The 23,404-nt window shown below is 40.9% G+C and overlaps 2 protein-coding genes across 3 annotated transcripts; both read right to left on the bottom strand.

The window, feature by feature from the left end:
- Positions 1 to 199: 199 nt before the first annotated feature.
- On the bottom strand, positions 200 to 10,243 carry slc6a19a.1 (solute carrier family 6 member 19a, tandem duplicate 1). 2 transcript variants are annotated; one of them, XM_046858913.1, is made up of 12 exons: positions 10,045 to 10,243; positions 9,295 to 9,435; positions 8,947 to 9,084; positions 8,690 to 8,871; positions 5,124 to 5,234; positions 4,915 to 5,027; positions 4,698 to 4,826; positions 4,453 to 4,609; positions 4,165 to 4,369; positions 3,777 to 3,936; positions 3,533 to 3,695; positions 200 to 403 (listed from the first exon to the last, which is right to left on the bottom strand). In XM_046858913.1, the coding sequence occupies exons 1-12, from the start codon at positions 10,241 to 10,243 to the stop codon at positions 218 to 220; spliced, it is 1,884 nt and encodes a 627-aa protein (XP_046714869.1). In that variant the 3' UTR covers positions 200 to 217. The 2 variants fall into 2 exon arrangements, with proteins under 2 accessions (XP_046714869.1, XP_046714870.1); XM_046858914.1 differs by lacking the exon at positions 200 to 403 and adding an exon at positions 2,184 to 2,241.
- Positions 10,244 to 10,449: 206 nt separating this feature from the next.
- Positions 10,450 to 22,204, bottom strand: LOC124392165 (sodium-dependent neutral amino acid transporter B(0)AT1-like). The gene is made up of 12 exons (XM_046858912.1): positions 21,776 to 22,204; positions 19,540 to 19,680; positions 18,614 to 18,751; positions 18,236 to 18,417; positions 17,811 to 17,921; positions 17,060 to 17,172; positions 16,846 to 16,974; positions 16,512 to 16,668; positions 15,047 to 15,251; positions 14,608 to 14,767; positions 11,891 to 12,053; positions 10,450 to 11,807 (listed from the first exon to the last, which is right to left on the bottom strand). The coding sequence occupies exons 1-12, from the start codon at positions 21,972 to 21,974 to the stop codon at positions 11,601 to 11,603; spliced, it is 1,905 nt and encodes a 634-aa protein (XP_046714868.1). The 5' UTR covers positions 21,975 to 22,204; the 3' UTR covers positions 10,450 to 11,600.
- Between the last annotated feature and the right edge of the window lie 1,200 nt (positions 22,205 to 23,404).

Below are 23,404 nucleotides of genomic sequence, written 5' to 3'. Positions count from 1 at the left end.
TTTCTTATAAAGGTAAATAGAACAAAATGTGGAATGGGATTTTTCAAAAAGATTCACACAATCTTATGCTCTGGTGTCCACAAAACATTTGGTCATATAGTGTAGATAGAATAATATCAGGATACAATAAACTACACAGGAGATGAATAAACACTCCGAACAAAACACTGATGACGTTTTAATGTCAGTATTTATTTATGTGATGAAGTTTTCACACTCATGTCACTTTGTCAGAAATGGTGTGAAGACGATTTATTTCTGAGTGTTTGTTAAAGCATCGCTTCCACACGAACATAAAGAGAGCCACTCCAGGAATACTGAGACACGGAATTCCAGCCAGGATGAATATGACACTGCTGATCCAGTCAGGATACATCACTTCAGTTAGCGCTGGGAAATCCGGCTGTAGGGAAGCAAGGAGAAGAGAGATTTACAATTCAGGTGCATTATATTCCTTTTACCTTCTTCTTCATCCTTAAACTCCTGACAACTTTATGCAAACTTTTTCAGAACTTAGGATCCAGACCCTTTAATATTTACATTGTATTGTGTGATGTTTAGCTAGTCTTGGCTCGGTGTCCTTCTTAAACGTATAAAACATCTCAGCTCATGCACTTGTGCATCTTGCAGTGATGTTTTTAATAAAGTTTAAATTCAACTTCCTCAAACTGTAATGTGTAATATGTGTCCATGTTTTCCAAACATTGCAGGAATAATTGAAGATGAATCCCAGTTATTTCATATCTCCATGTCAAGATCTTATTGATCTCTATGGACAACTTTCTGACCTCTCCTTTGGTCACTGCATGCAACATTAACGTTACATTTGCGGCATTTGGCCATCACTAATCAAAATGACTTTCATTACTATAATTTATATAATTAAGCACTAGAGGGTTAAGGGCCTTAATCAGGGGTCAAAAGTAGCAGCTTGGTGGAACTGGAATATCAACCTTCGGATCAGAATCTAACATCATAACCACTGAGCTACCACTTCCCATTGGTACCCTCTGGTAACTTTGGGGTGAATCATGGACAATCATCTGTTCTTTTCTTCTCACTCTTTTAATCTAAAAATCTTATGTTGATTTCTCCTTTACAACATCAGGAGAATTTGTCTGTTCGGTCTACACAGGACACTCAGGCACTTGCTTAATCCTTCATCGTCTCAAGACTGGACTACTGCAAATTTAACACTGATACTTGCCTACAAAACCAAACATGGGCCAGCACCTTCTACCTCACAGCACTGATCTCACACCCCACAGTGAACCTCTGACCTTCAACCACTGGGGACATCACCTCTCAGGGTACATGGAAGATCATTTGTGCACCTTAAAACAGACCATTCGGAAATTAGAACGTAAATGGAGATTTCAAATAGCATGGAAGGAGAATCTCCTGAGTTCTAGAAAATCTCTTAGTGCTGCTGATCAGCATATTTCTCCTCCCTCATAGAAAATAACAAGCATAATCCTAGATTTTTATTCTGTACTGCAGCAAAATGAACAGGAAATAAAAGCACTGCACTCACATGCACACCATCAATACATCCAGACTATTTTATAAATAACCCTGTAGACAGCAGTGTCATTATAACAGACCATCAATTACAAAATTTTACTCCTATTCAAGAGAACGACTTCATTTCATTTATTTCCTCATCAAAATCATCAACCTGCATTCTCCATCCCTCACCTACAAGTTTCCTCAAACAGATCATTCCAGAGGGAATTGAACCTGTTTTAAAATAATAAACTCTTCCATTAGCACTGGTTTTGTACCAAAATCCTTCAAACTGCAGTTATCAACCCCCTAATTAAGAAACCTGACCTTCACCCTGTCAGCTGTCCAACTACAGTCCAATATCAAACCTCCCCTTTATCTCCAAGATTCTAGAAAAGGTTGTAGCACAGCAGTTCTGCTCACATCTACTGAGGAACAACATTTATGAAATGTATCAATCAGGATTTCGGCCTCATCATAGCACAGAGACGGCGCTAGTTAAGGTGGTAAATGACCTGTTATTGGCCTCTGATCAGGGGTTTGTCTCTTTACTTGTTTTGCTCGACCTCAGTGCAGCTTTTCACACCATTGATCATCATCTCCTGCTTGCTGGACTGGAGAACGTTGTTGTAATAAAGGGAACAGCTCTCTCCTGGCTCAGGTCTTATCTGACTGATCGCTATCAGTTTGTTGATGTAAATGGTGAGTTCTCCACACTCTCTAAAGTAAAAAAAACTGGAAAAAAAAGTCGGAGTAAGTGCAGAAATAAGCTTCAGTTAGTTCAGAATGCAGCAGCAAGAGTCCTCACTAGATCTAGAAAATCACACAGCCCTGTTTTAATCATCTACACTGCTCCCAATTACATCTCACACTGATTATAAAATACTACTACTGACGTACAAAGCACTTAACGCTCTCACACCGCAGTATCTGAGTGAACTTCTGTACCAGTATGATCCTCCACACCTACTTAGATCAAAAGGTGCAGGCTATTTGTTGGTTCCTCAAATAATGAAGACTCCAGCAGGGGGCAGATGTTTTTTTTTTATAAACCTCACAGTTATGGAGCAGCCTTCCAATCAGTGTTCGAGACTCAGACACAGTCTCAGTGTTCAAGTCGAGTCTGAAAACATATTTATATAGTGGAGTCTTTAGTCACTAGATGTTTCTTAGATCTTAGATATTTTCTCTGTGGAGTACCAACTCCCAACACCCTGATCACACTGTAGAGTGTCTTTAAACACTTAAACAATATTACCCATCTTCTCTCTCTCTCTCTCTCCCTCCCTCCTCTCTCTCTCTGTCAATTTAAACATGTCCCTGAGATGCCAGTGACCAGTGTCGCTGTCCTTTCTTCTCTTTTGATGTGCCAAGCTCATCCCGACACTGGGGATGGTTCCACATCTACAGCCTAAAGATCTATGAAGACGCTAAGCAACTCAAGAACACTCACAGTCTACTACAGTGGCTCAGGACCACAGGTTGCATGAATAGTTCAGCATTTAAGCACCAACTACTGCACACCTCAACTGGACAATCAACACCACCCAGATGAGGATGAAGTTCCCTCTTGAGTCTGGTTTCTCTCAAGGGTTTTTTCCTTCAACACAGTCGCTACCAGCTTGTTCATTAAGGATAAACAATTATAAGAAACAAAACTTATAGGCAATATTCTTTTATAACTTTTATAACTTGCACATTCTTTTATATAACCTTATTACCACTTTATCTGTGTAAAGCTGCTGTAAGACAATGTCCATTTTAAAAAGCGCTACACAAATAAAATTGAATTGAATTAAAGACATGCTTCCAGACTCTTCTCTTGATGTTCAATACTTCAGTCTTTAGCAGTCTTTAAACAACACTGAAACTCTTCCAGATATTTTTAAATTAGCACTTTTTGTGTTGACCAGAAAAACAAATGCTATATTGGCGTAATATAAATGGATTTTAATTGTACTGTATTTCTTTTTACAGTTATTCTGAAAACATATCCTGTTTGCTTTATAGAGGTAAAGAGGAATACCAAGTCAGGGTCCCAGACAAGGTAGGTTAGCTTTTGGCTAACAGTTTTCAGGAAGTAGAAAATGAGGATGACCAGGAGGATGAGAGGACTGAGGAACCTCCACGTAGCCTGCCAGAAGATGTTGGGTTTGTGACCGATCATGAACTCCATGTCTTTGTTAAACCTGATGTGGAAAGTTCACGTTAACCAGAAGCTTCTAAACAAACAGAACTTAGTCAGATCAATTAAGCAGTTAGCTGTGTACCTGTCAATTCCGTAGACGTAAACTGTCGCTAACAGCTCACACAGAGCTACTATGAGCAGTGGGATAGATGCCCCAAACCCATCGAACAGAGCTAGCCAGTAGCTTCCAGAAGCTTGCACAAACACAAGTGCAATGATTAAGGAGACCAAACATGTGAGTCCTGCAACACAGACAATTCACATCAGCATGAAAACACTGTGCTCTCAGTTACATCAGGATTTTCACAGGGACTTCCAGTGTCAATCCAGTGTCAAGTTCTACAATTAGGTTAATCAATATATAAATATTTTACTAGAACATTTACTCATGTCTACAATGAGTAGTTTAAAGAATAAGCTGACTCAGCACTCCTCTCCTACAACTGTTCTAGCCTTTATAAAGAGCAGACCTGTTAAAACAGATTTTGGCCAACTCCTGGGCATGATATTGAGGTCCTGTAGAGGCACCACAGCCCCTTCAATATGTCCAAACATGGTGGAAAGTCCTAGACAGAAGAGCATGATGAAGAACAGCACTGCCCACAGAGGAGCAATGGGCATGTTGGTGATGGCCTCTGTGAACACGATGAAGGCCAGACCAGTACCTTCAACACCCTGCAGTCCAAAATATAGGAATTTTATTTTACCTTTATATTATAATTTCCAAGCCAGAAGATGTGATTTTTTTCAGACTGTACCTGACTAAGGAACATCTGCATGTCACAGGTCTTAAGATTGAGCCCATGAATTACAGATGTTGATGTGCTGTTAAGAACCTGCAGAATTTCATTGTAGTTAGTCTCTGTGATGTTTCCCTCTGGAAGGTCAAACGCGTCCAGAAGAGCCAAAATGTTTCTGTTTAACAGCAAATGCAGGGATCAGAACAGGAAACACTAAATAAATTTTTTTTTTTGTCAAAGCAGGCTCAAAAACAAGAACCAACCTTTCTATACATTCCTCATATTTCTGTGTCGCTCGGAAGCCAATGATGGAGTAGATGACAGTAGCTGAGTACACTGACGTCATTCCATTTATGACTGAGATTATCACTGAATCCTTTTCACAGTTGTTACTGTTAAACATTGACGATATAAAACATTTAAAACTCTGTGTCATGCATTTGATTGTTTGCTCCTAATCATTAATCCAAGAACTCTTACTGCACTGGGTTGTAGCTGGAGAATGCGATGAGTCCACCAAAAGCCACGGAAAAGGAAAATAACACCTGAGCACCTGCATCCAGCCAGGTGGAAGGGTTCAGCAGCTCATTCACCTTAAAAAAATGAATAAACATGGTGTGTTACTTCAAACAAATCAGGAGTGTATGTATAAATCTGCTCATGAATGTAATAAGAAAAATTAAGCCTACATCTGGAGTGAAGAGAAACTTGATCCCATTTATAGAGCCTTTGAGAGTCAGGCCTCGGATCAGGAAGATGGTGAGGACCACGTAGGGCAGTGTGGATGTGATGTAAACAGCCTGGGAAAGGAAGAAGAAAAGCCTTATTGACTCATTCCAAAAAGCATTGAAATACCTCTTGATGGAGCATAAGAAAATAATTTGATTGGTTTTAAAAGTGCAGTGAGAATCAGTTTGCCTCTCCTCAGTCTCCAGCTGGCTCGTCTCTACTGCCACGGTCTGATTAGTTGGATCATTACAGATCTACTTTTTCTTCTTCTTCTTCTTTCGGCTGCTCCCATTAGGGGTCACCACAGCGGATCATCCATCTCCATACCACCCTGTCCTCTACATCTGCCTCTTTCACACCAACTACCTGCATGTCTTCTTTCACCACATCCATAATCCTCCTCCTTGGTCTTCCCCTTTTCCTTCTACCTGGTGGCTCCATCCTCAGCATTCTTGTACCAATATAATTCATGTCCCTCCTCTGCACATGTCCAAACCATCTCAATCTCACCTCCCTCACCTTGTCACCAAAACATCCTACATGTGCTGTCCCTCTAATAAACTCATTTCTAATCTTGTCCATCGTCGTCACTCCCAACGAAAACCCTAACATCTTCAGCTCTGCTACCTCCAGCTCATGTCTTTTACTTAATGCCACTGTCTCTAATCCATACAACATCGCAGGTCTCACCACAGTCCTATAAACTTTCCCTTTCACTCTCACAGATACCCTACCATCACAAATCACTCCTGCTATCACTCTTCTCCACCTACTCCACCCTGCCTGCACTCTTTTCTTTACTTCTCTAACACACTCTCCATTACTTTGCACTGTTGACCCCAGGTACCTGAACTCCTCCACCTTCTCCACCTCTTCTCCCTGCAACCGCATCACTCCACTGCCCTCCCTCTCATTTACACACACATGTACTCTGTCTTACTTCTACTGACTTTCATTCCCTTTCCCTCCAGCACGTACCTCCACCTCTCCAGGCTCTTCTTGACCTGCTCTCTACTCTCACCACAAATCACAATATCATCCGCAAACATCATAGTCCAAGGAGACTCCTGTCTGACCTCGTCCGTCAACCTGTCCATCACCACTGGGAACAGGAAAGGGCTCAGGGCTGATCCTTGATGCAGTCCAACCTTTACCCCGAACCAGTCTGTCGTACCTACTGCACACTTCACTGCCGTCACACTGTCCTCATACATGTCCTGCACCACCCTCACATACTTCTCTGACACACCTGAATTCCTCATACAATACCACAACTCCTCTCTCCACCCTGTCATACGCTTTCTCTAAATCCACAAATACACAATGCAATTCCTTCTGTCCTTCTCTATACTTCTCCATCAACATCCTCAAAGAAAATAAGGCATCTGTGGTGCTCTTCCTCGGCATGAAACCATACTGTTGCTCACAGATGGTCACCTCTTCTCTCAGCCTGGCTTCCACTACTCTTTCCCATAACTTCATGGTGTGACTGTTCAACTTAATTCCCCTGTAGTTACTGCAGGTCTGCACATCTCCCTTATGCTTAAAGATCGGTACCAGCACACTCCTTCTCCATTCCTCAGGCATCCTCTCCCCTTCCAGAATCCTGTTAAACAATCTGGTTAAAAACTCCACTGCCATCTCTCCTAAACATCTCCACGCTTCTTCCAGTATGTCATCTGGTCCAACTGACTTTCCACTCGTCATCCTCTTAATCGCTGCTCTTACTTCCTCCTTACTAATCCTATCTACATCCTGCTTCACCAACTCCACATCATCCAACCTTCTCTCTCTGATTTTCCTCATTCATCAGCTGCTCAAAATACTCCCTCCACCTTCTCAACACACTCTCCTCACTAGTCAACACATTTCCTCTCCATCCTTTATTGCTCTAACTTGCAGTACATCCTTCCCAGCTCGGTCCTCTGCCTGGCCAATCGGTATCAATCCTTTTCTCCTTCCTCAGTGTCCAACTTCTCCTACAGCTCCTCATATGCCTTTTCCTTGGCTTTCACCACATCCCTCTTACCTGCTGCATCTCCTTGTACTCCTGCCTACTTTTCTCATCACCCTGTCGATCCAAATTTTGTTTCTCCAACCTCTTTCTCCTAATGCTCTCCTGCACTTCCTCATTCCACCACCACGTCTCCTTGTCTTGCTTTCTATTTCCAGATGTCACACCAAGTACTTTTCTAGCTGCCTCCTCATCACTCCTGCAGTAGTTGCCCAATCATCCAGCACCTCTTCACCACCACCAAGCCCCTGTCTGACCTCTTCCCTGAACCTCACACTACACTCTTCCTCCTTTAGTTTCCACCATCTTATTCTTCTTTTAGTCCTCACTCTCCTCCTCTTCTTCTTCGCCTCCACAACCATCCTACAGACCACCATCCGATGCTGTCTAGCTACACTGTCCCCTGCCAACACCTTAAAGTCTCCAATCTCCTTCAGGTTGCATCTCCTGCATAGCACATAGTCCACCTGTGTGCACCTTCCTCCAACCCAAACCTCCACTCTCCTACACTGCTCCTTTCCCTGCCATCTCTGTAGATGTCTTCCTCCTCTCCTCCTCCTCCTTCTGCCAACATTAGCCCAATTTCCACCGGTACCCTGTCGGCTAACGATACCTGTGGCGGTCGTTGTTAACCCGGGCCTCGACCGATCCAGTATGAAATTCTCCTTTGTGATCCGCATATTTAATTTGGCATGTTTTACGCTGGATGCCCTTCCTAATGCAACCCTCAGCATTTACCTGGGCTTGGGACCGGCACTAAAAGTGCACTGGCTTGTGCATCCATAATGGCCAGGTTTCATTACAAATCTACAAATACACTAAATATCTTCTTCTTCTTTCGGCTTCTCCTATTAGGAGTCTCCACAGTGGATCATCAGTCTCCATACCCCTCTGTCCTCTACATCTGCCTCTTTCAAACCAACTATCTGCATGTCTTCCTTCACCACATCCATAAACCTCCTCTTTGGTCTTCCTGTTTTCCGCCTTCCTGGTGTCTCCATCCTCAGCATTCTCCTACTGATATACCCCATGTCCCTCCATCTCAATCTCACCTCCCTCACCTTTTCTCCAAAACGTTCTACATGCGCTGTCCCTCTAATAAACTCATTTCTAATCCTGTCCATCCTCTTCACTCCCAACGAAAACCTCAACATCTTACATCATTCTACTGACTTTCATTCCCCTTCCCCTTCTTCTCTCCAGCATGTACCTCCACCTAAGCAGGCTCTTCTCAACCTGCTCCCTACTTTCACCACAAATCACAATATAAATGAGTACATTACAGTAAGGTCAGATAATGATTTTAATACTACTGTAAGTGTGTATGAGATTCACATTACTGAAAAGTAGAAATAGTTCTCAGACAAGGTGATGCTTGAGAATGTCCTATGGTTATGCAAAATTTTAGCATAAAAGGCTAATATTGATATAACTAATATTATAACTATAAACAGCAAGATTGCATTTTACAACAAAACAACAGAATTTTTATGTAATGTGGATTTATTTTACCTTTCCAGTGGTTTCGATGCCTTGGATACAGCAGACCCAGAGAACCATCCATGCTGCAATCAGACACAGAACCAGCCACCACTGCAGCCCACCTGAGTCCTCGATGCTAGCTGAGATGTTCAGAGTCTCTCTGTACCAGTAATAATCTACGGAGGAACTTCGGGCACATTCTGTCACCACACCTAGTGGGAAATCAGAGAGAGCTTCTCAGTCCTCAGTGCCTTTATTACATCATCAGTGTGTCTGTTTATTGTCACCTGTTCTGTTGTGGTTTAAGGGGCACTGAGTCCATGGCAGTGGATTCTGGAAGGAGTTGAAGAAGTACCACATGACCCAGGCTATGATGGTGTTGTAATACAGACCCACCACGTAGGAACACAACATGGAGGCGATACCTGAAAACCCACACAAGTTCCACATGTTCATGTTCCAGGTAAATGTTCCTCGTTTGTGCATTTGGCTTGCCAATCTTTGCTGGACATTATATATGTTTGATGTTTGATTAATTAAATGTTAGAGTAGCAACCTGCTAGTGGGAATGAACCTGATTCAGTTAAAGATCTTTCTCAAACATGGATCTGTAGTATGATTGCATTAAATCTCACCCAGTCCAGTAAGGTATGGGCTGATGGACCTCCAGACCCCAATGCTGCCCTTCCTCAGTCGCTGTCCAATGGCAAATTCCAGATGTAGGACAGGAATTCCCTCTAGGACCAGCAGCAGGAGGAAGGGGATCATGAATGCTCCTGGAAATACCACACTGCTTAGCAGTTATTCAGGAGGGATCATGATGAATCTATGCTACATTAAACTCTAATATTAATATTTCTGTTAGAACTTTCAAAGTGGGGAAAGACCCTACAGCTCCAGGATGGCACAGAATGTATTAGCAAGAAGCTAGCCAGAGTTAAAGTAGGGTATGAAATGAATCTTGTGTAACATCCACGCTTTAACCCGTGTGACTGTAGGCAACATTTCATTAGCAGTTTGAAAGATTATTGATTTAGTAACGAATGATCTGATACATGTATTTTAATGGTTTATTGTTGAACCTACACATCCTGTTCTAATCACGATCAAATCACAGGCTTGGGTAAACATCAATGATGCATTCTTCTTTTATTATCATTATTATTATTATTATTATTATTATTATTATTATTAGATTAAGAACATGATTTTTTTTTTTGGAGACATGACACTTTGGACTCAAATGCCCACAAGACCGAGAACCCAAATTCTATTTCTTATACCCAAAGATTCAAACATTTTTAGTAACTAATAAGCACATGTAGTTTGTAGAGTTTCTCAGGATAAATGCTAATCCAAATTCTTTAAGAACCCAGAGGTCCTACCTCCTCCGTGTTTCTGACACAGGTACGGGAACCTCCAGACGTTCCCCAGTCCCACACAGAAGCCCACACAGGTGAGCATGTACTGAGCTTTACTGTCCCATTGAGGACGGTCCTCAGCCTGGGCCTTCTCCATGTCCTCCAGCTCAGCGTGCGAGGGGATACGGTCCTCCAGACCCGGGTTTGGCAGCTTCATCTTCATCCTTATTGCTGCGCTCCGTCCCCATGAGTTCTGCTCAGACTATGGTGTGAATGTATATTTATTATAGGCAGACACCTACAGTATCGAGGGTGGGTGTGTGAAAGGGCTTGTATTAATAAAGACCTTCAGCACTTCAGACGTTTTTATCTCCAGGAAGGAGATATTTGGTTGTGTACAGATAAGTGTTAATAAGCATTAATACACACTGGGAGATGAGGAACGCTTTATTTCCCAATGCTGAACAATGGCAGGAATTTTTATTGCAGCCAGAATTACAGCGCAAAAACACAAAGTATTTCTTTAGAGTGTATAATCACTAACTGGGTCCTGAACCATGAACCATCATGACAAAGTGCAAGAAAATAATGCATTCATCCAATATAAACAATATTTTCTGTACAATAATGAAATCTATATTCTACAGTCTTTCTGTTCACAATCCGTACAATTGGATTGAGAATTCAGACAGAACTAATTCAAACTGAGAGATAAAACAGAACACAGTTAATGGTTTGGATTGAGTGTGTAGACTTGAATCCAAAGGGACCTGAACTTTAATAACCACCAACATCATCAAGATGAAAATCCCTTCAGGTTGAGATACTTCATTATAGATTAGATCAGATTTTTGCAGAAACTTTCAAATCTCCCCAAACCTTCTCACAGAACTTCAAACAAAAACATTTATAAAGCAAGTGGAGATCCTTCTACAGCTAGACATTATCTAAATCCAATGAAAAGTGGAATCAAAGGTCACGTCAAGACCTCAGTTCAATCCTCCTGAAATTTGCAACTATTTAGCCGAAATAGATTTGCCATTATGATGAATTCAAGGAGAAGAGACTCTTGTTCCAGAGGTAACAGACCTCTACCAACTGCTACACCCAGTGTCCACCAGATCAGGCATGAAGACCTGTGCAGATTCTCATGAGTAATAGATAGTTGAGTTTTTCCAGTTCTTTTCCCCTGATTATGATTATAGAGATCTTTCCTGACCTTGGGTGAGTTAAAAAACGACTTTGTGTTTTCACAAGTGCAATTGATAAAAACCCCATTAATGTGTATCTCCTCAGATCTTGTGGAAAACCACAAGCATGTAGAAATGTTTATCCCGACCCGTGAACGCCTGCACTGTAGCTTTATGTTAAAACCAAACTTTAATTAATTAATTGAATTATCAGGGTCAGGAACATGGCTTTTATACGCATATATAATAAAATACTTTATATTCAGAGAAATACTTGTACACATCTGCCTCCAAGTCGAATTTCTGACATGATTACAGTGTTTTTACTTCCAGTTTATATAAAGTGATTGAATGTTCTTCTCATCACATGAAGCTGGTGACTTTGTTGCTCTACACGTTCTTCAGTTCTGCGTGTATTTGAGCCGAGACGGTGTTTATGACTGGTGTCTTCTTGGTTTCTTTTCCACAGCAGTGCATCCTGATGAATTTATAAACAGCGACGGTGGGAATAATGAGAGCAGGAACGCCGGAGAGGATGAAGATGATGATGTTGATCCAGTCAGGGTAGTGCAGAACCTCTAAATTGGGAAAGTTTTTCTGTAAAAGATAAGAATTTGTGTTTGTGTTGAAACCTGAGAAACTGAGTTTTTAAATTGTGATGTTTGGGAGGACCAGCGTACCGATTCAGGGTTCCAGGCGATGTAGGTGAGATCTCTGGAGGCAGTGGAGATCAGGTAGAAGATAAAGATAACAAGAACGATGAGAGGACTGATCACTCTCCACGTGGCCTGCCAGAAGAAATTGGGCTTGTGTCCAATCATGAACTTGATGTCTTCATTAAACCTGAGAGGAACAGGATAATAATGAGTGCAGAGACAGTTTTTAGATTGCGCCACCCTGAGGTCAAAAACCATAACGAGTTTTTTTTCTTTGTATTTTTTGAAGAATTTTCCTGCAATTTTCTGGAGTTTTCTGAAGTGAACTCAGAGCAACATCTGTAATTCATGTGTACTTACTTACTTACAGATGTACACATAAGAAAGACATATACAGACATTTTACAGAATGTAAGTCTTCTGTCCATGGTTCAGTTATCAGTTTGCTAACAGAAAGATTAAAATGTTGTCAGTTAGCACAAAGTATGCGCAAAGATAAGACATGAGGTATAATATAATGAAACAGAGCAAAGTACAGCTAACTCTTTATCTACATTTTATTCACTGTAATAAAACATATCAATGAGGAGTTGCTGAAGGTCACCCTGGTTCAGCCTGTGACTGGCAACAGGATGTTAATAATATATAGACTTGTATGCAGCTATAATGAACATCTGCTTTTAACCAGTATATTTACTTTATAAATATATATTTAAAATATTATTTAAATAGTATAATAAAACCAAAGTCTAAAGTTGCTTTGACATTAACGCAGCTGCAAATCACAGCTTCAATTAATGCACATGATCCCCAATCCAGACTCTCTAAGACTTTCTCCATAACCTTTACCACCCCAACTCTTAACCTCCTACCCCAAACTCATAAATCCAAACCACTAACCCCTAAAAACTAACTCCTTACCCCCAACCACCCTACCACAAACCCTCTTCTTATTCCTTTTTTTCTTTTGACTGTGTCTGTCTCCATACCCCCCTGTCCTCTACATCTGCCTTTTTCACACCAACTACCTGCATGTCTTCTTTCACCACATCCATAAACCTCCTCCTTGGTCTTCCTCTTTTTCTCCTACTTGGTGTCTCCATCCTCAGCATTCTCCTACTGATATACCCCATGTCCCTCCTCTGCACATGTCCAAATCATCTCAATCTCGCCTCCCTCACCTTGTCTCCAAAACGTCCTACATGCGCTGTCCCTCTAATAAACTCATTTCTAATCCTGTCCATCGTCGTCACTCCCAACAAAACTCTGCTACCTCCAGCTCCACCTCCTGTCTTTTTTTTCTTTTATGATATTGCTATATTTTATTACTTTTATGTTTTATTCACTTATTTTATTACTATTTTGTACATTGCATTTTGCACTTTGTTCAGCACCTAGGCTTTACCTGGTAGTTGTTAGGACATACATGAATAAAGTTTGAATTGAATTGAATTGAATTGAATTGAATTTTAGTCAATAAGATAAAATATACCTTCATTCGTCCCACACTGGGGAAATGCCAGTGCCACTGTCTCTAAACCATATATCCACAGTCCTATAAACTTTCCCTTTCACTCTCACAGATACTCTTCTATCATAAATCACTCCTGTCACTCTTCTCCACCCACTCCACCCTGCCTGCACTCTTTTCTTCACTTCTCTAACACACTCTCCATTACTCTGCACTGTTGACCCCAGGTACCTGAACTCCTCCACCTTTTCCACCTCTTCTCCCTGCAACCGCACTCCTCCACTGCCCTCCCTCTCATTCACACACATGTACTCTGTCTTACTCCTACTGACTTTTATTCCCCTTCTCTCCAGTGTGTACCTCCACCTCTCCAGGATCTTCTCCACCTGCTCCCTACTCTCACCACACATCACACTATCATCCAATAAACATTAGTCCACAGAGACTCCTGTCTGACCTTGTCCTTCAACCTGTCGATCACCACTGCAAACAGGAAATGGCTCAGGGCCAACCCTTGATGCAGTCCAACCTCCACCTTGAACCAGTCTGTCGTTCCCACTGCACACTTCACTGCTGTCACACTGTCCTCCTACATGTCCTGCACCACCCTCACATACTTCTCTGACACACCAGACTTCCTCATACAATAACACAACTCCTCAAATAATGCGTCTGTGGTGCTCTTCCTCGGCATGAAACCATACTGTTGCTCACAGATGGTCACCTCTTCTCTCAGCCTGGCTTCCACTACTCTTTCCCATAACTTCATGGTGTGACTGATCAACTTAATTCCCCTGTAGTTACTGCAGGTCTGCACATCTCCCTTGTTCTTAAAGATCGGTACCAGCACACTCCTTCTCCATTCCTCAGGCATCTTTTTACCTTCCAAAATCTTGTTACAACCTGGTTCAGGTTAAACATCTCCACGCTTCTACCGGTATATCATCTGGTCCAACCAACTTTTCACTCTTCATCCTCTTAATTGCTGCTCTCACTTCCTCCTTACTAATCCTATCCACTTCCTGCTTCACCATCTCCACATCATCCAACCTTCTCTCTCTCTCATGTTCCTCATTCTTCAGCCCTACCACAACCCCACAACTCATAAATCCAACCCACAGCCACTAACCTTACCCCCTGTTACACCAACTCCCTACCCCTAACCTTCAACCACAGCCCTCACTGCCCTAACCCCAATCCACCACCCCCAAATCTCACCCCTAACCTCAAACCACACCCTGAAGTTGTAGAGCATGTGTGTGATTCTGACCTGTCTATTCCGTAGACATAAGCCACAGAAACCATCTCACAGAAAGCGATAATAAGTAAGGGAATGGAGCCTGCAAATCCATCGAACAGAGCGAGCCAGTATTCACCAGACCGTTGTGTGAAGATCAGCGCAACGGCGAAAGACACCAAGCAAACGATTCCTGAAATTCAGATACAGATTCAGATTTGCGTTTTGAAAATATTCTCATCCATTTTACATCTGAGTGCTGTTTTTAAATTTTTATTTAGTGTTAGCATTAACAGGAAATGACTCCATTCTGATGCTACATTCTGGGTTCTAATACATTTCAGAGGACGTTTTTATGTGTGTCACCAAAATTAAATAAGGAGCTCCTACCTCTGAAGCTTGTATAAAATAACGCATTATCAAGCTAGGTGGTTTATTAGCTTTATTGTTTGGTGCATAAATGCAGCAGGACCTGTTAGGACTTCTTTAGGCCATCTCTTGGGGAAGATATTGAGGTCCTGCAGAGGCACCACGACCCCCTCTATGCTGCCGAACATGGTGGAAAGGCCGAGACAGAGGAGCATGATGAAGAACAGCACTGCCCACAGAGGAGAAATAGGCATCTTGGTGATGGCCTCTGTGAACACGATAAAGGCCAAACCAGTACCTTCTACTCCCTGGTGAAACATGGAGTAAGAGGTGTGAGGTTTGTTTCAACTCTTTAAATCCAAAATCCTGGAAAATTTATAAATTTACATATACATTTACATTTACATTTACATTTGCGCCATTTAGCAGACGCCCTTATCCAGAGCGACGTACAAAAGTGCTTTGAGTCTCCAGCAATGAATAAATCTACACTGTACACAAGATTACACACTTAATATAAATATAAAAAGCAAACTTGGAAAGTGCTAATTTAAGTGTTTCTCTCACGCCACCATATAAATGTACTGTGTGTTTATATCAGATTGATAAATTGGGTCTGAAGGCCTGTATTTCATGCAGAGGGTGAAAACTGAACTTAAACCATCTGGTGTTTCATATTGGCTTCCTGCATATTGTGTTCCATGAACTATGAGCACATGTTTATGGTGGCGTGAGAGTTTACGGGCTTGGAGTTTGCCCAGCTGCCATGTGCATGTCTCTACATTTTTACATTTACGACATTTAGCAGATGCCCATATCCAGAACGACTTACAATGATCTCATTTACAACTCCAGCAGTTGAGGGTTATGTGTGCGACCTTCTGATCAGAAAAACACTTTAACCACTCATCTACAGTATCACTTCCCCCTTGCATGCTACATTTGAGGTGGTATCAGAACGTTTGGAAACTAATGGTGTAACTGGTGCTGTTCTGACCCACGTGTGTTCCCACATCTGCGATTTCACTGCGGACAGCGAGATAGAACAAAGAGCAAACGTGAACTTCTGTGTGAAACTGGGAAAATCTGCCACAGAAACGTTTGACATGACGTACAAGCCGTTCGCTGTGTTTTGAGCAGCACACGTGCTTCAAGAGCGGAAGAACATCACTGGAAGATGACGAGAGATCAGGAAGACCTTCAATGAGCTCAACCCCTAAAAATGTAGAAACCATTGGGTAAGTTGTGCATGCTGATCGTCGGAAAAAATCCACATGGTCTCACTTCCACACCCACACTTCTCACCAGATTTAGCTACTGTCGACTTTGCATTCTGATGAGGCTCCAGCTCAAAGCTCACCGTTTGACATCGTTAGGGAGATCCAGCATAAATGGCAGAAGGGGCTTGAGAGGCTTCATAAAGAAGATTCGCGGGACATGTTTCAGAAGAACACTGGGAACACTATTACTGTGCAAGGGGACCATTGATGGTAATTGTGTGGAAATAGTAGACTTTTTAAAACCAACTTGTATGCTGATGCGGAACCCAGAAGGTCTTGGGGTCTCACCTGGCTAAGGAGATCCTGCATATTACAGGTCCTCAGATTGAGCCCCTCTATTATGGCTGGTGATGTGCTGTTGAGAAATTGTAGGGCTTGATCATAGTTACTCTCAGTTATGCTCTCAGAGGGAAGGTCAAATGTATTCAGCAGGGCCATGATGTTCCTGTTTACCAACACAAAGAGAGGCACAGTGAAGGTTTGGTGGAATGACTGTACTAATACTTAGAACTTTAGACGGCTACTCAGCTTCTTAAAATATCTTGAAGAACACTGTCCCACACACCACATGGAGTCTGAGAACCAGGTTCAGATTTAAACCAGGAAATGATGTATAACATACCCATTGAGACAGTCATCGAACTTCTCCATGGCTCGGAAGCCAATGATGGAGTAGATGACGATGGCAGAATAAACTGATGTAAACCCATTGATGATGGAAATGATAACAGCATCCTGTTCACAGTTATTACTAAAAAAATAAAATAAAAGATAAATGTGTTATTTTTGAAACTAAGTGTAATGATTTCTTCTTGTTTGGTGAAAGATAAACTCACTGTACAGAGTTGTAGCTGGAGAAGGAGATCAGTCCTCCAAAGGCAAGGGAGAAAGAGTAGAAGACTTGAGCTCCAGCATCTAGCCATGTGGTTGGATTTGCCAACTCGTTTAACTACACAAAATAAAAATGCTAAAGTGAGGTCTTAAAGCCACTGAAAGGGTTCATGAATGCTGTGGTGAGTTCACAACAACCAGAGTTGATTTCTGATTTGAAACTTCCTGCTTTCTGTCTAATGCAACTTCAGCAATTCGAGATCCATAAGGTCAAAAAAGAATTACAATATTTATGCTTAGATTAATGTAGCACTTCTTTAGCTCTCTTATAGCATTTAGGTGTAGTTTAAGCACAAGCTTTCATCGAATTTACATTGGGATAAATTGAGCTTTGTAGAACATCTGACTTTCCAAATGGGAATTTCAAGTTGAAGGTTTAAAATATCACATGGATATCTACATATAAACTTTGAAACTTTCTGGATGATGTTGATCTTTTAAAATGTGGGGTTTTTTTTTTGGATAATTTGCATTAAAATGGTTCAGTCTAATTTATAACTAATGTATAGTTAAGGTTTTACAATTAAATCATAATTGCTTGTTAATTTTTTGCTTATTTTTACTTCCTGTTAAAGTTTTACTTTCTGATATGACCTGAGGGAAAATCCTGTCCTGAATACTGAGAGGAAATAAGACCTGTATATCTCAGGGAACATCATTAACCCAGGTCAGGCTGTTAGAAATCAGAGTGCTTACATCTGGAGTGAAGAGGTACTTGATGCCTTCCATAGAACCTTTGAGAGTCAGTCCTCGTATCAGAAAGATGGTGAGGACGATGTAAGGCAGCGTGGACGTGATGTAAACAGCCTAAAGGACATAAAGCCATAGAGAGAGAAGCAGGATATTTAGATATTTTGAATCTGTTTTTTGAAACATTTTGAGTCCTGATTAACTTTGGAGCTCGTGATTGAGCTTTAATGATGAATGAAGGTTTCTGACACGTCAGTTTTATAGTAGTGGAAGATAAAGAGCATAAATATACCGACTGGTCATAAAACAGAAGGGACGTTGACCTGAGACACACCTTGTTTATTGTCCCTGATGTCCTCACAGAGGCATAGTCATGGCAGTGTTAACACACTGACTTTCTAATTGAAATGACAATCAAATCTGTGGCTTACCTTTCCGGTGGTTTCGATGCCTCGAATGCAGCAGACCCAGAGAACCATCCATGCGGTGATCAGACACAGAACCATCCACCACTGCAACCCACCTGAGTCCTTGATGTTATTTGAGATGTTCAAGGTTTCTCTGTACCAGTAATAATCCACAGAGGAACTGCGGGCACATTCTGATACCAGCCCTGTAGGGGGAGACAATGAGAAGGGATTCCAAATTTTTCTCTACAGAGTTGAGAAACATCTTCAAGAAAAATCCAGACAGAATAGATGTCCTGACAGATTGATGATGGCTTTAAAGACTAAGTTCAGTAATATAACATGTTTAATTTATCAGATCATTTGATCATTTTCCTAATGTAGTGAAATGTAAAAAATCACCTGTTCTGTTCTCATTGATGGGACATTGACTCCACGGCAATGGATCCTGGAAGGAGTTGAACAAGTACCACATGACCCAGGCAATGATGGTGTTATAGTACATTCCCACCATACAGGACACGAGCATGGATGCTATACCTGTGGAGAGTTAGAGGTAGCTTCAGTTCGACTCTGACAGCTTGCTGGTTCCTCTTCATGTTGGCTTTAGCATGTATGATTTTTTTCACCTGATTTTATTTTTACAAACAAAAATTTTACATCATGAAAAAAATATATATTCTATTATTATTATTTAATTAATAAATAAAATAAAATCAGTATAATCAGTGCTGCTGAGAAAAACACGGCCATGTCAATGCTGCTGTCTCGCACTTTTAAAATCCACCAATCTGTTCACAGCGAACCTTTTTTTTCAATCAATTAGTGAGTTTTAAATATTTTTGATTTCTGATTCGTGCATTGTGGAGCGTCGATCTCTCTGAGTTTTATTAGGGTCTGGAAAATTGCTTAAGGTAAAACTTACTTCTGCCTTGAAGATCAAATCTCCAATTTTTACTTATAAACAGTAAAAAAGTCTAAAAAGTAAAAGTGTGAATTTAAAACCTTTATGAAGATGCAAACATCTGATTAGAACTTCCTGTAAAAGCCTTTTTAAGTCTCTGATCTGCTGAAGTCTGAGTTGAGGAACACATGAGAGGAAGTAAGTCATGTTCTTTCAGCAAGCATCACCACTTTTTCCTCATAAATAAAGTTACCAAACTGTACTTGGGATTTTTAAATGTGGAACCATCAAGAGTTCATCTTTTCTTACTTTACTCTTAAAAAGATGAAACTATTTCAGTGGCTGGAAAGATGTGAAGGACATTCACATGAAATATGAAATATTTTCATCTTTTTCCTGAAACAGTGTTTGATTCCAGACTTACCCACTCCAGATAAATATGGATTGATGGACCTCCAGACCCCAACACTTCCCTTCCTCAGTCTCTGTCCGATTGCAAACTCCAGATGTAGGAGAGGAATTCCCTCGAGGACCAGCAGAATGAGGAACGGGATCATAAACGCTCCTGCACGCAGTGTTGGTGTTTGTGAGTTTGGGTGTAGGTTTACTACTACTAGATGTTTTGATAAGCAAGGCTAGAAAACAAGTCAAGAGAGGATAATGGAATAAAATGTGAATTTAAGGTGAACATGGTGGTCGAGGTGCTTCCAGTTCCAACCTTACACTGTAGAGAAAGGCATTATGGGTAAGAGGGAACAGTGTGTATTGTGTATGATATGAAGCAGTGAAGGAACATGATTAATATGGAATAAACAACAGATCAGAGATTTATCTCTACATGATCTGCTGAATTCAGATTTTTGTTTGTTCAGTGGATGATATACACAAGAATTCATTGACCTTTAATGACCTCTAATGACTGCTGCACAGATAGATAATAATTCAATGTTGATATTGGTGTATTTAATAAGCAGGTGAAGAAGGAGGAGTTTCTGTAGCACACAAACATAATTAAAGAAAATAAAAGTACTGAATGAATAATGAAATCTAAAGATAGCGTTCTTTATCTTTAGACCTGCAGTAAAACAACCAGCGATCTGATAGCGGGGCTCTGATGCTCATCATTTCATGGTCACATCAGGTTCAGCTTTTCTCCTGCCAAATGTTTATTATTTCTCTTCATATCACTTATAAACATACGAGAGCTCTTCATGCTAACATTCAAAAATGACACAATTCCAAAATCCACTGTTTATGCTAGCCTTAGCATTGTTGGATTAGCATGTTAGCATAGAGACTTTGCTTCATAGCATCAGCTTTTTATTAAGCATTACATTTGATAAATAACTGATCCACGCTTTAGACTTTGCAGCATGAAGACGACCCTGGCGTAGATGAATGACTTCACCTGAAACCCCTGAGCTCCAGCTGAGGCCTGGAGGATGAAGGTTTGTATTAACTTGTGTTCTGTTAACGATTATTGAGCGCTAATCTCTCACTCAGGTCTGTGATGTTGTTTCATTGCTCATTTATCACGGTGATGATGATGATGATGATGATGATGCTCATAAAGGTTTTTGAACCAGTGTTGGCGTCCCTACTGAGAGAGAAGGTCTTATTAAATGTGTGTTAATTATCTTTACAGGATCTATACTATAGAGTTCTTCTTCCTGATTCTGGCTCCTGGTTTGTGAACCACAGGCTTCTTCTTTGTTATTTTCTAGCGAGGTCAAGTGAAAAGATGAAGGATGACCTGGACCTCCATCATGGGACAATTTCTGTCTCTGTAATCTACTGATGGTTGGATGAATCTTGTGATGGAATTATAACTTTGGGTTCATGTAGGTTATATACTGTACAGTCCACAGCTCTGCCCTGGTCCTGAGATTAGAATCTTCATTTTGTTATTAACTTCATGTACATGGACTGTAGATTAATTGTTTCTCCTCTGGGTTAAAGAGAGAAATAAACTCTGGCTATAAACTCATCAGGATTTGAAATGTGGTAAAGATGAAGTTATTCAATAGAAGCGAAAAAACTGATTGGATGGTTCTTTTAAATCTTTTTTTATTTTTTTTAGGTCACTAATGTTCTCTATTTTGTCACAATTAAGGAACATTCAAATTCCAAAATTGAAATCAACACTTTAAATGATATATTGTGCCCCTGAGCACTTCTTCTTCACCCACAGCGTTCCTTCATGGACCTCAGGATGTACAGTATGTAAATGATCTTTAACACATCAATATTTAACTGTAATTCTCTTCCACTGTCCTCCAGCTCACTGATGCTGCACTCAAAAATCATTTTTAAGTTTTAGGTGGATCTTCTCGGTTCTGAAGCTCCAAAAAGGACACTATTAGTGAAAATTGTTCAGTTTTAAAGAAACCCTAGAGAACCCTTCTTCAGAGAGTTTTCAGCAAACTTTATCCATTAAAAAATATTGAGTAACTTGAAAGGCTAATACCACCAGGACCATGGCAAACTCTACAATACAATACAATTCTCATTGTAAAGACCCTACACCATTCAAAGAACCAATGAGGAACCTTAGACTCATTAAAATCACCATGATATCCATTACACTCAGGAGTTTTATGGAGCATGAATTTGATCGCATCTCTCCATCCCCCTCACAGTGAGCCTTGAAATGATCTTACCTCCACCATGGCTCTGACACAGGTAAGGGAACCTCCAGACATTCCCCAGTCCCACACAGAAGCCCACACAGGTGAGCATGTACTGAGCTTTATTGTCCCACTGAGGACGGTCCTCAGCCTGGACCATATCCATGTCCTCCAGTTCAGCATGCGAGGGGATACGGTCCTCCAGACCCGGGTTTGGCAGCTTCATCTTCATTTTCTTTCCTGCTCTCTGGAGAACCTAGAGTATTGGGCAGTGTGTGTGTGTGTGTGTGTGAGTTCTCCAGATGAGCTTTCGTCCATTAAAACTGACCTTCAGCACTTGTTGTATGGCCTGTTATCTGTAGATCCATCTGACTGAGCGAGATAACGTCTGCTCAGCACAATACAACATCCTAAGATTACAGTCTTGTGGAGACCCTTACTACAACACACACACACACACACACACACACACCAGTGACACCATAAGTTAGTGATAAACACACTTAAACTATGACTCATTCCCTGACTTACACACACACACACACACACACACACACACGATGACAGTGCAGTAAGTTGATTGTGTAATAATGATATACATTTTCAGATCAGATCTCAGCTTTATTCCCTCATAGTAGCGAGTGTGAGTGGAACGTACCACTCTGGGTGTGTGTGGGGACATTATATAATTTTATTTATAATTAAATAATGTGTACTGCTCATGTTTGTTATTTACTGTATTTTATTTATTTGAAAAGCTTAGATCTAAATCCTGAGGATGGTGTGTTGAAGCGCAGTAAAGTAGTGTAATTATTTTACTGTAACAGCACACCAGCGAGAGGTTTATTCCTCCTACACCACAACAGCCGATTTCTACACATTTATTATCGGATTAAAATTAAAAATTAAACATTAAAATGATAATTTCAGTAACTAAACCTACAACAAACTTCACTAGAAAGAAGTAACAGTGTGAATAAATGGACATGAGCCACGTTTACATGTACACTTTTTGTCATTCCAATTAAAATCATTTCGTATTACAGGAGACGTTATCTAATCTGAGATCAAGTTTACATGAGACTTTATCTAATCTGAGATGGTGTTTACATGAGACTTTATCTAATCTGAGATCAAGTTTACATGAGACGTTATCTAATCTGATATGGTGTTTACATGCCGGTGCTTTCAATCGGAATGACTTTGTGAATGAGCACTTGTCCCGTCCTTTCACCATTGAGTTCCATTATATTTCATGCAGCTATTTTTATGTAATGTGTTGCTCTTGATCCATCAACAGTGTGGATTTATATACATCACCGCAAAGTCTCCTGCTCTACCAGAGGGGACAAAACACTGGACCAGGTGTACACAAACATACCTGGGGCATACACAGTCATTCCCCTCCCCCACCTGGGTCAGTCTGATCACCTCTCTTTGTTCATGCTACCAAAATACACACCACTGATCAAACGTGTGAAACCAGCTGTGAGGACAGTAAAGGTATGGCCAGAGGGGGCCATTTCTTCTCTACAGCAACAGTTTCAGGATACTGACTGGAACATGTTCGCCTCACAGGCCACACTGGACTCTCACACAGACTTGGGCACTTACACATCATCTGTTTTGGACCATATTAACACATGCATTGACAATGTCACT

Source organism: Silurus meridionalis, chromosome 10 (assembly GCF_014805685.1).
Source record: "Silurus meridionalis isolate SWU-2019-XX chromosome 10, ASM1480568v1, whole genome shotgun sequence".
Lineage (NCBI taxonomy): Eukaryota > Metazoa > Chordata > Actinopteri > Siluriformes > Siluridae > Silurus > Silurus meridionalis.
The sequence above is the reverse complement of the archived record's forward strand: the minus strand, read 5'-3'. Positions and strand labels throughout refer to the sequence as shown.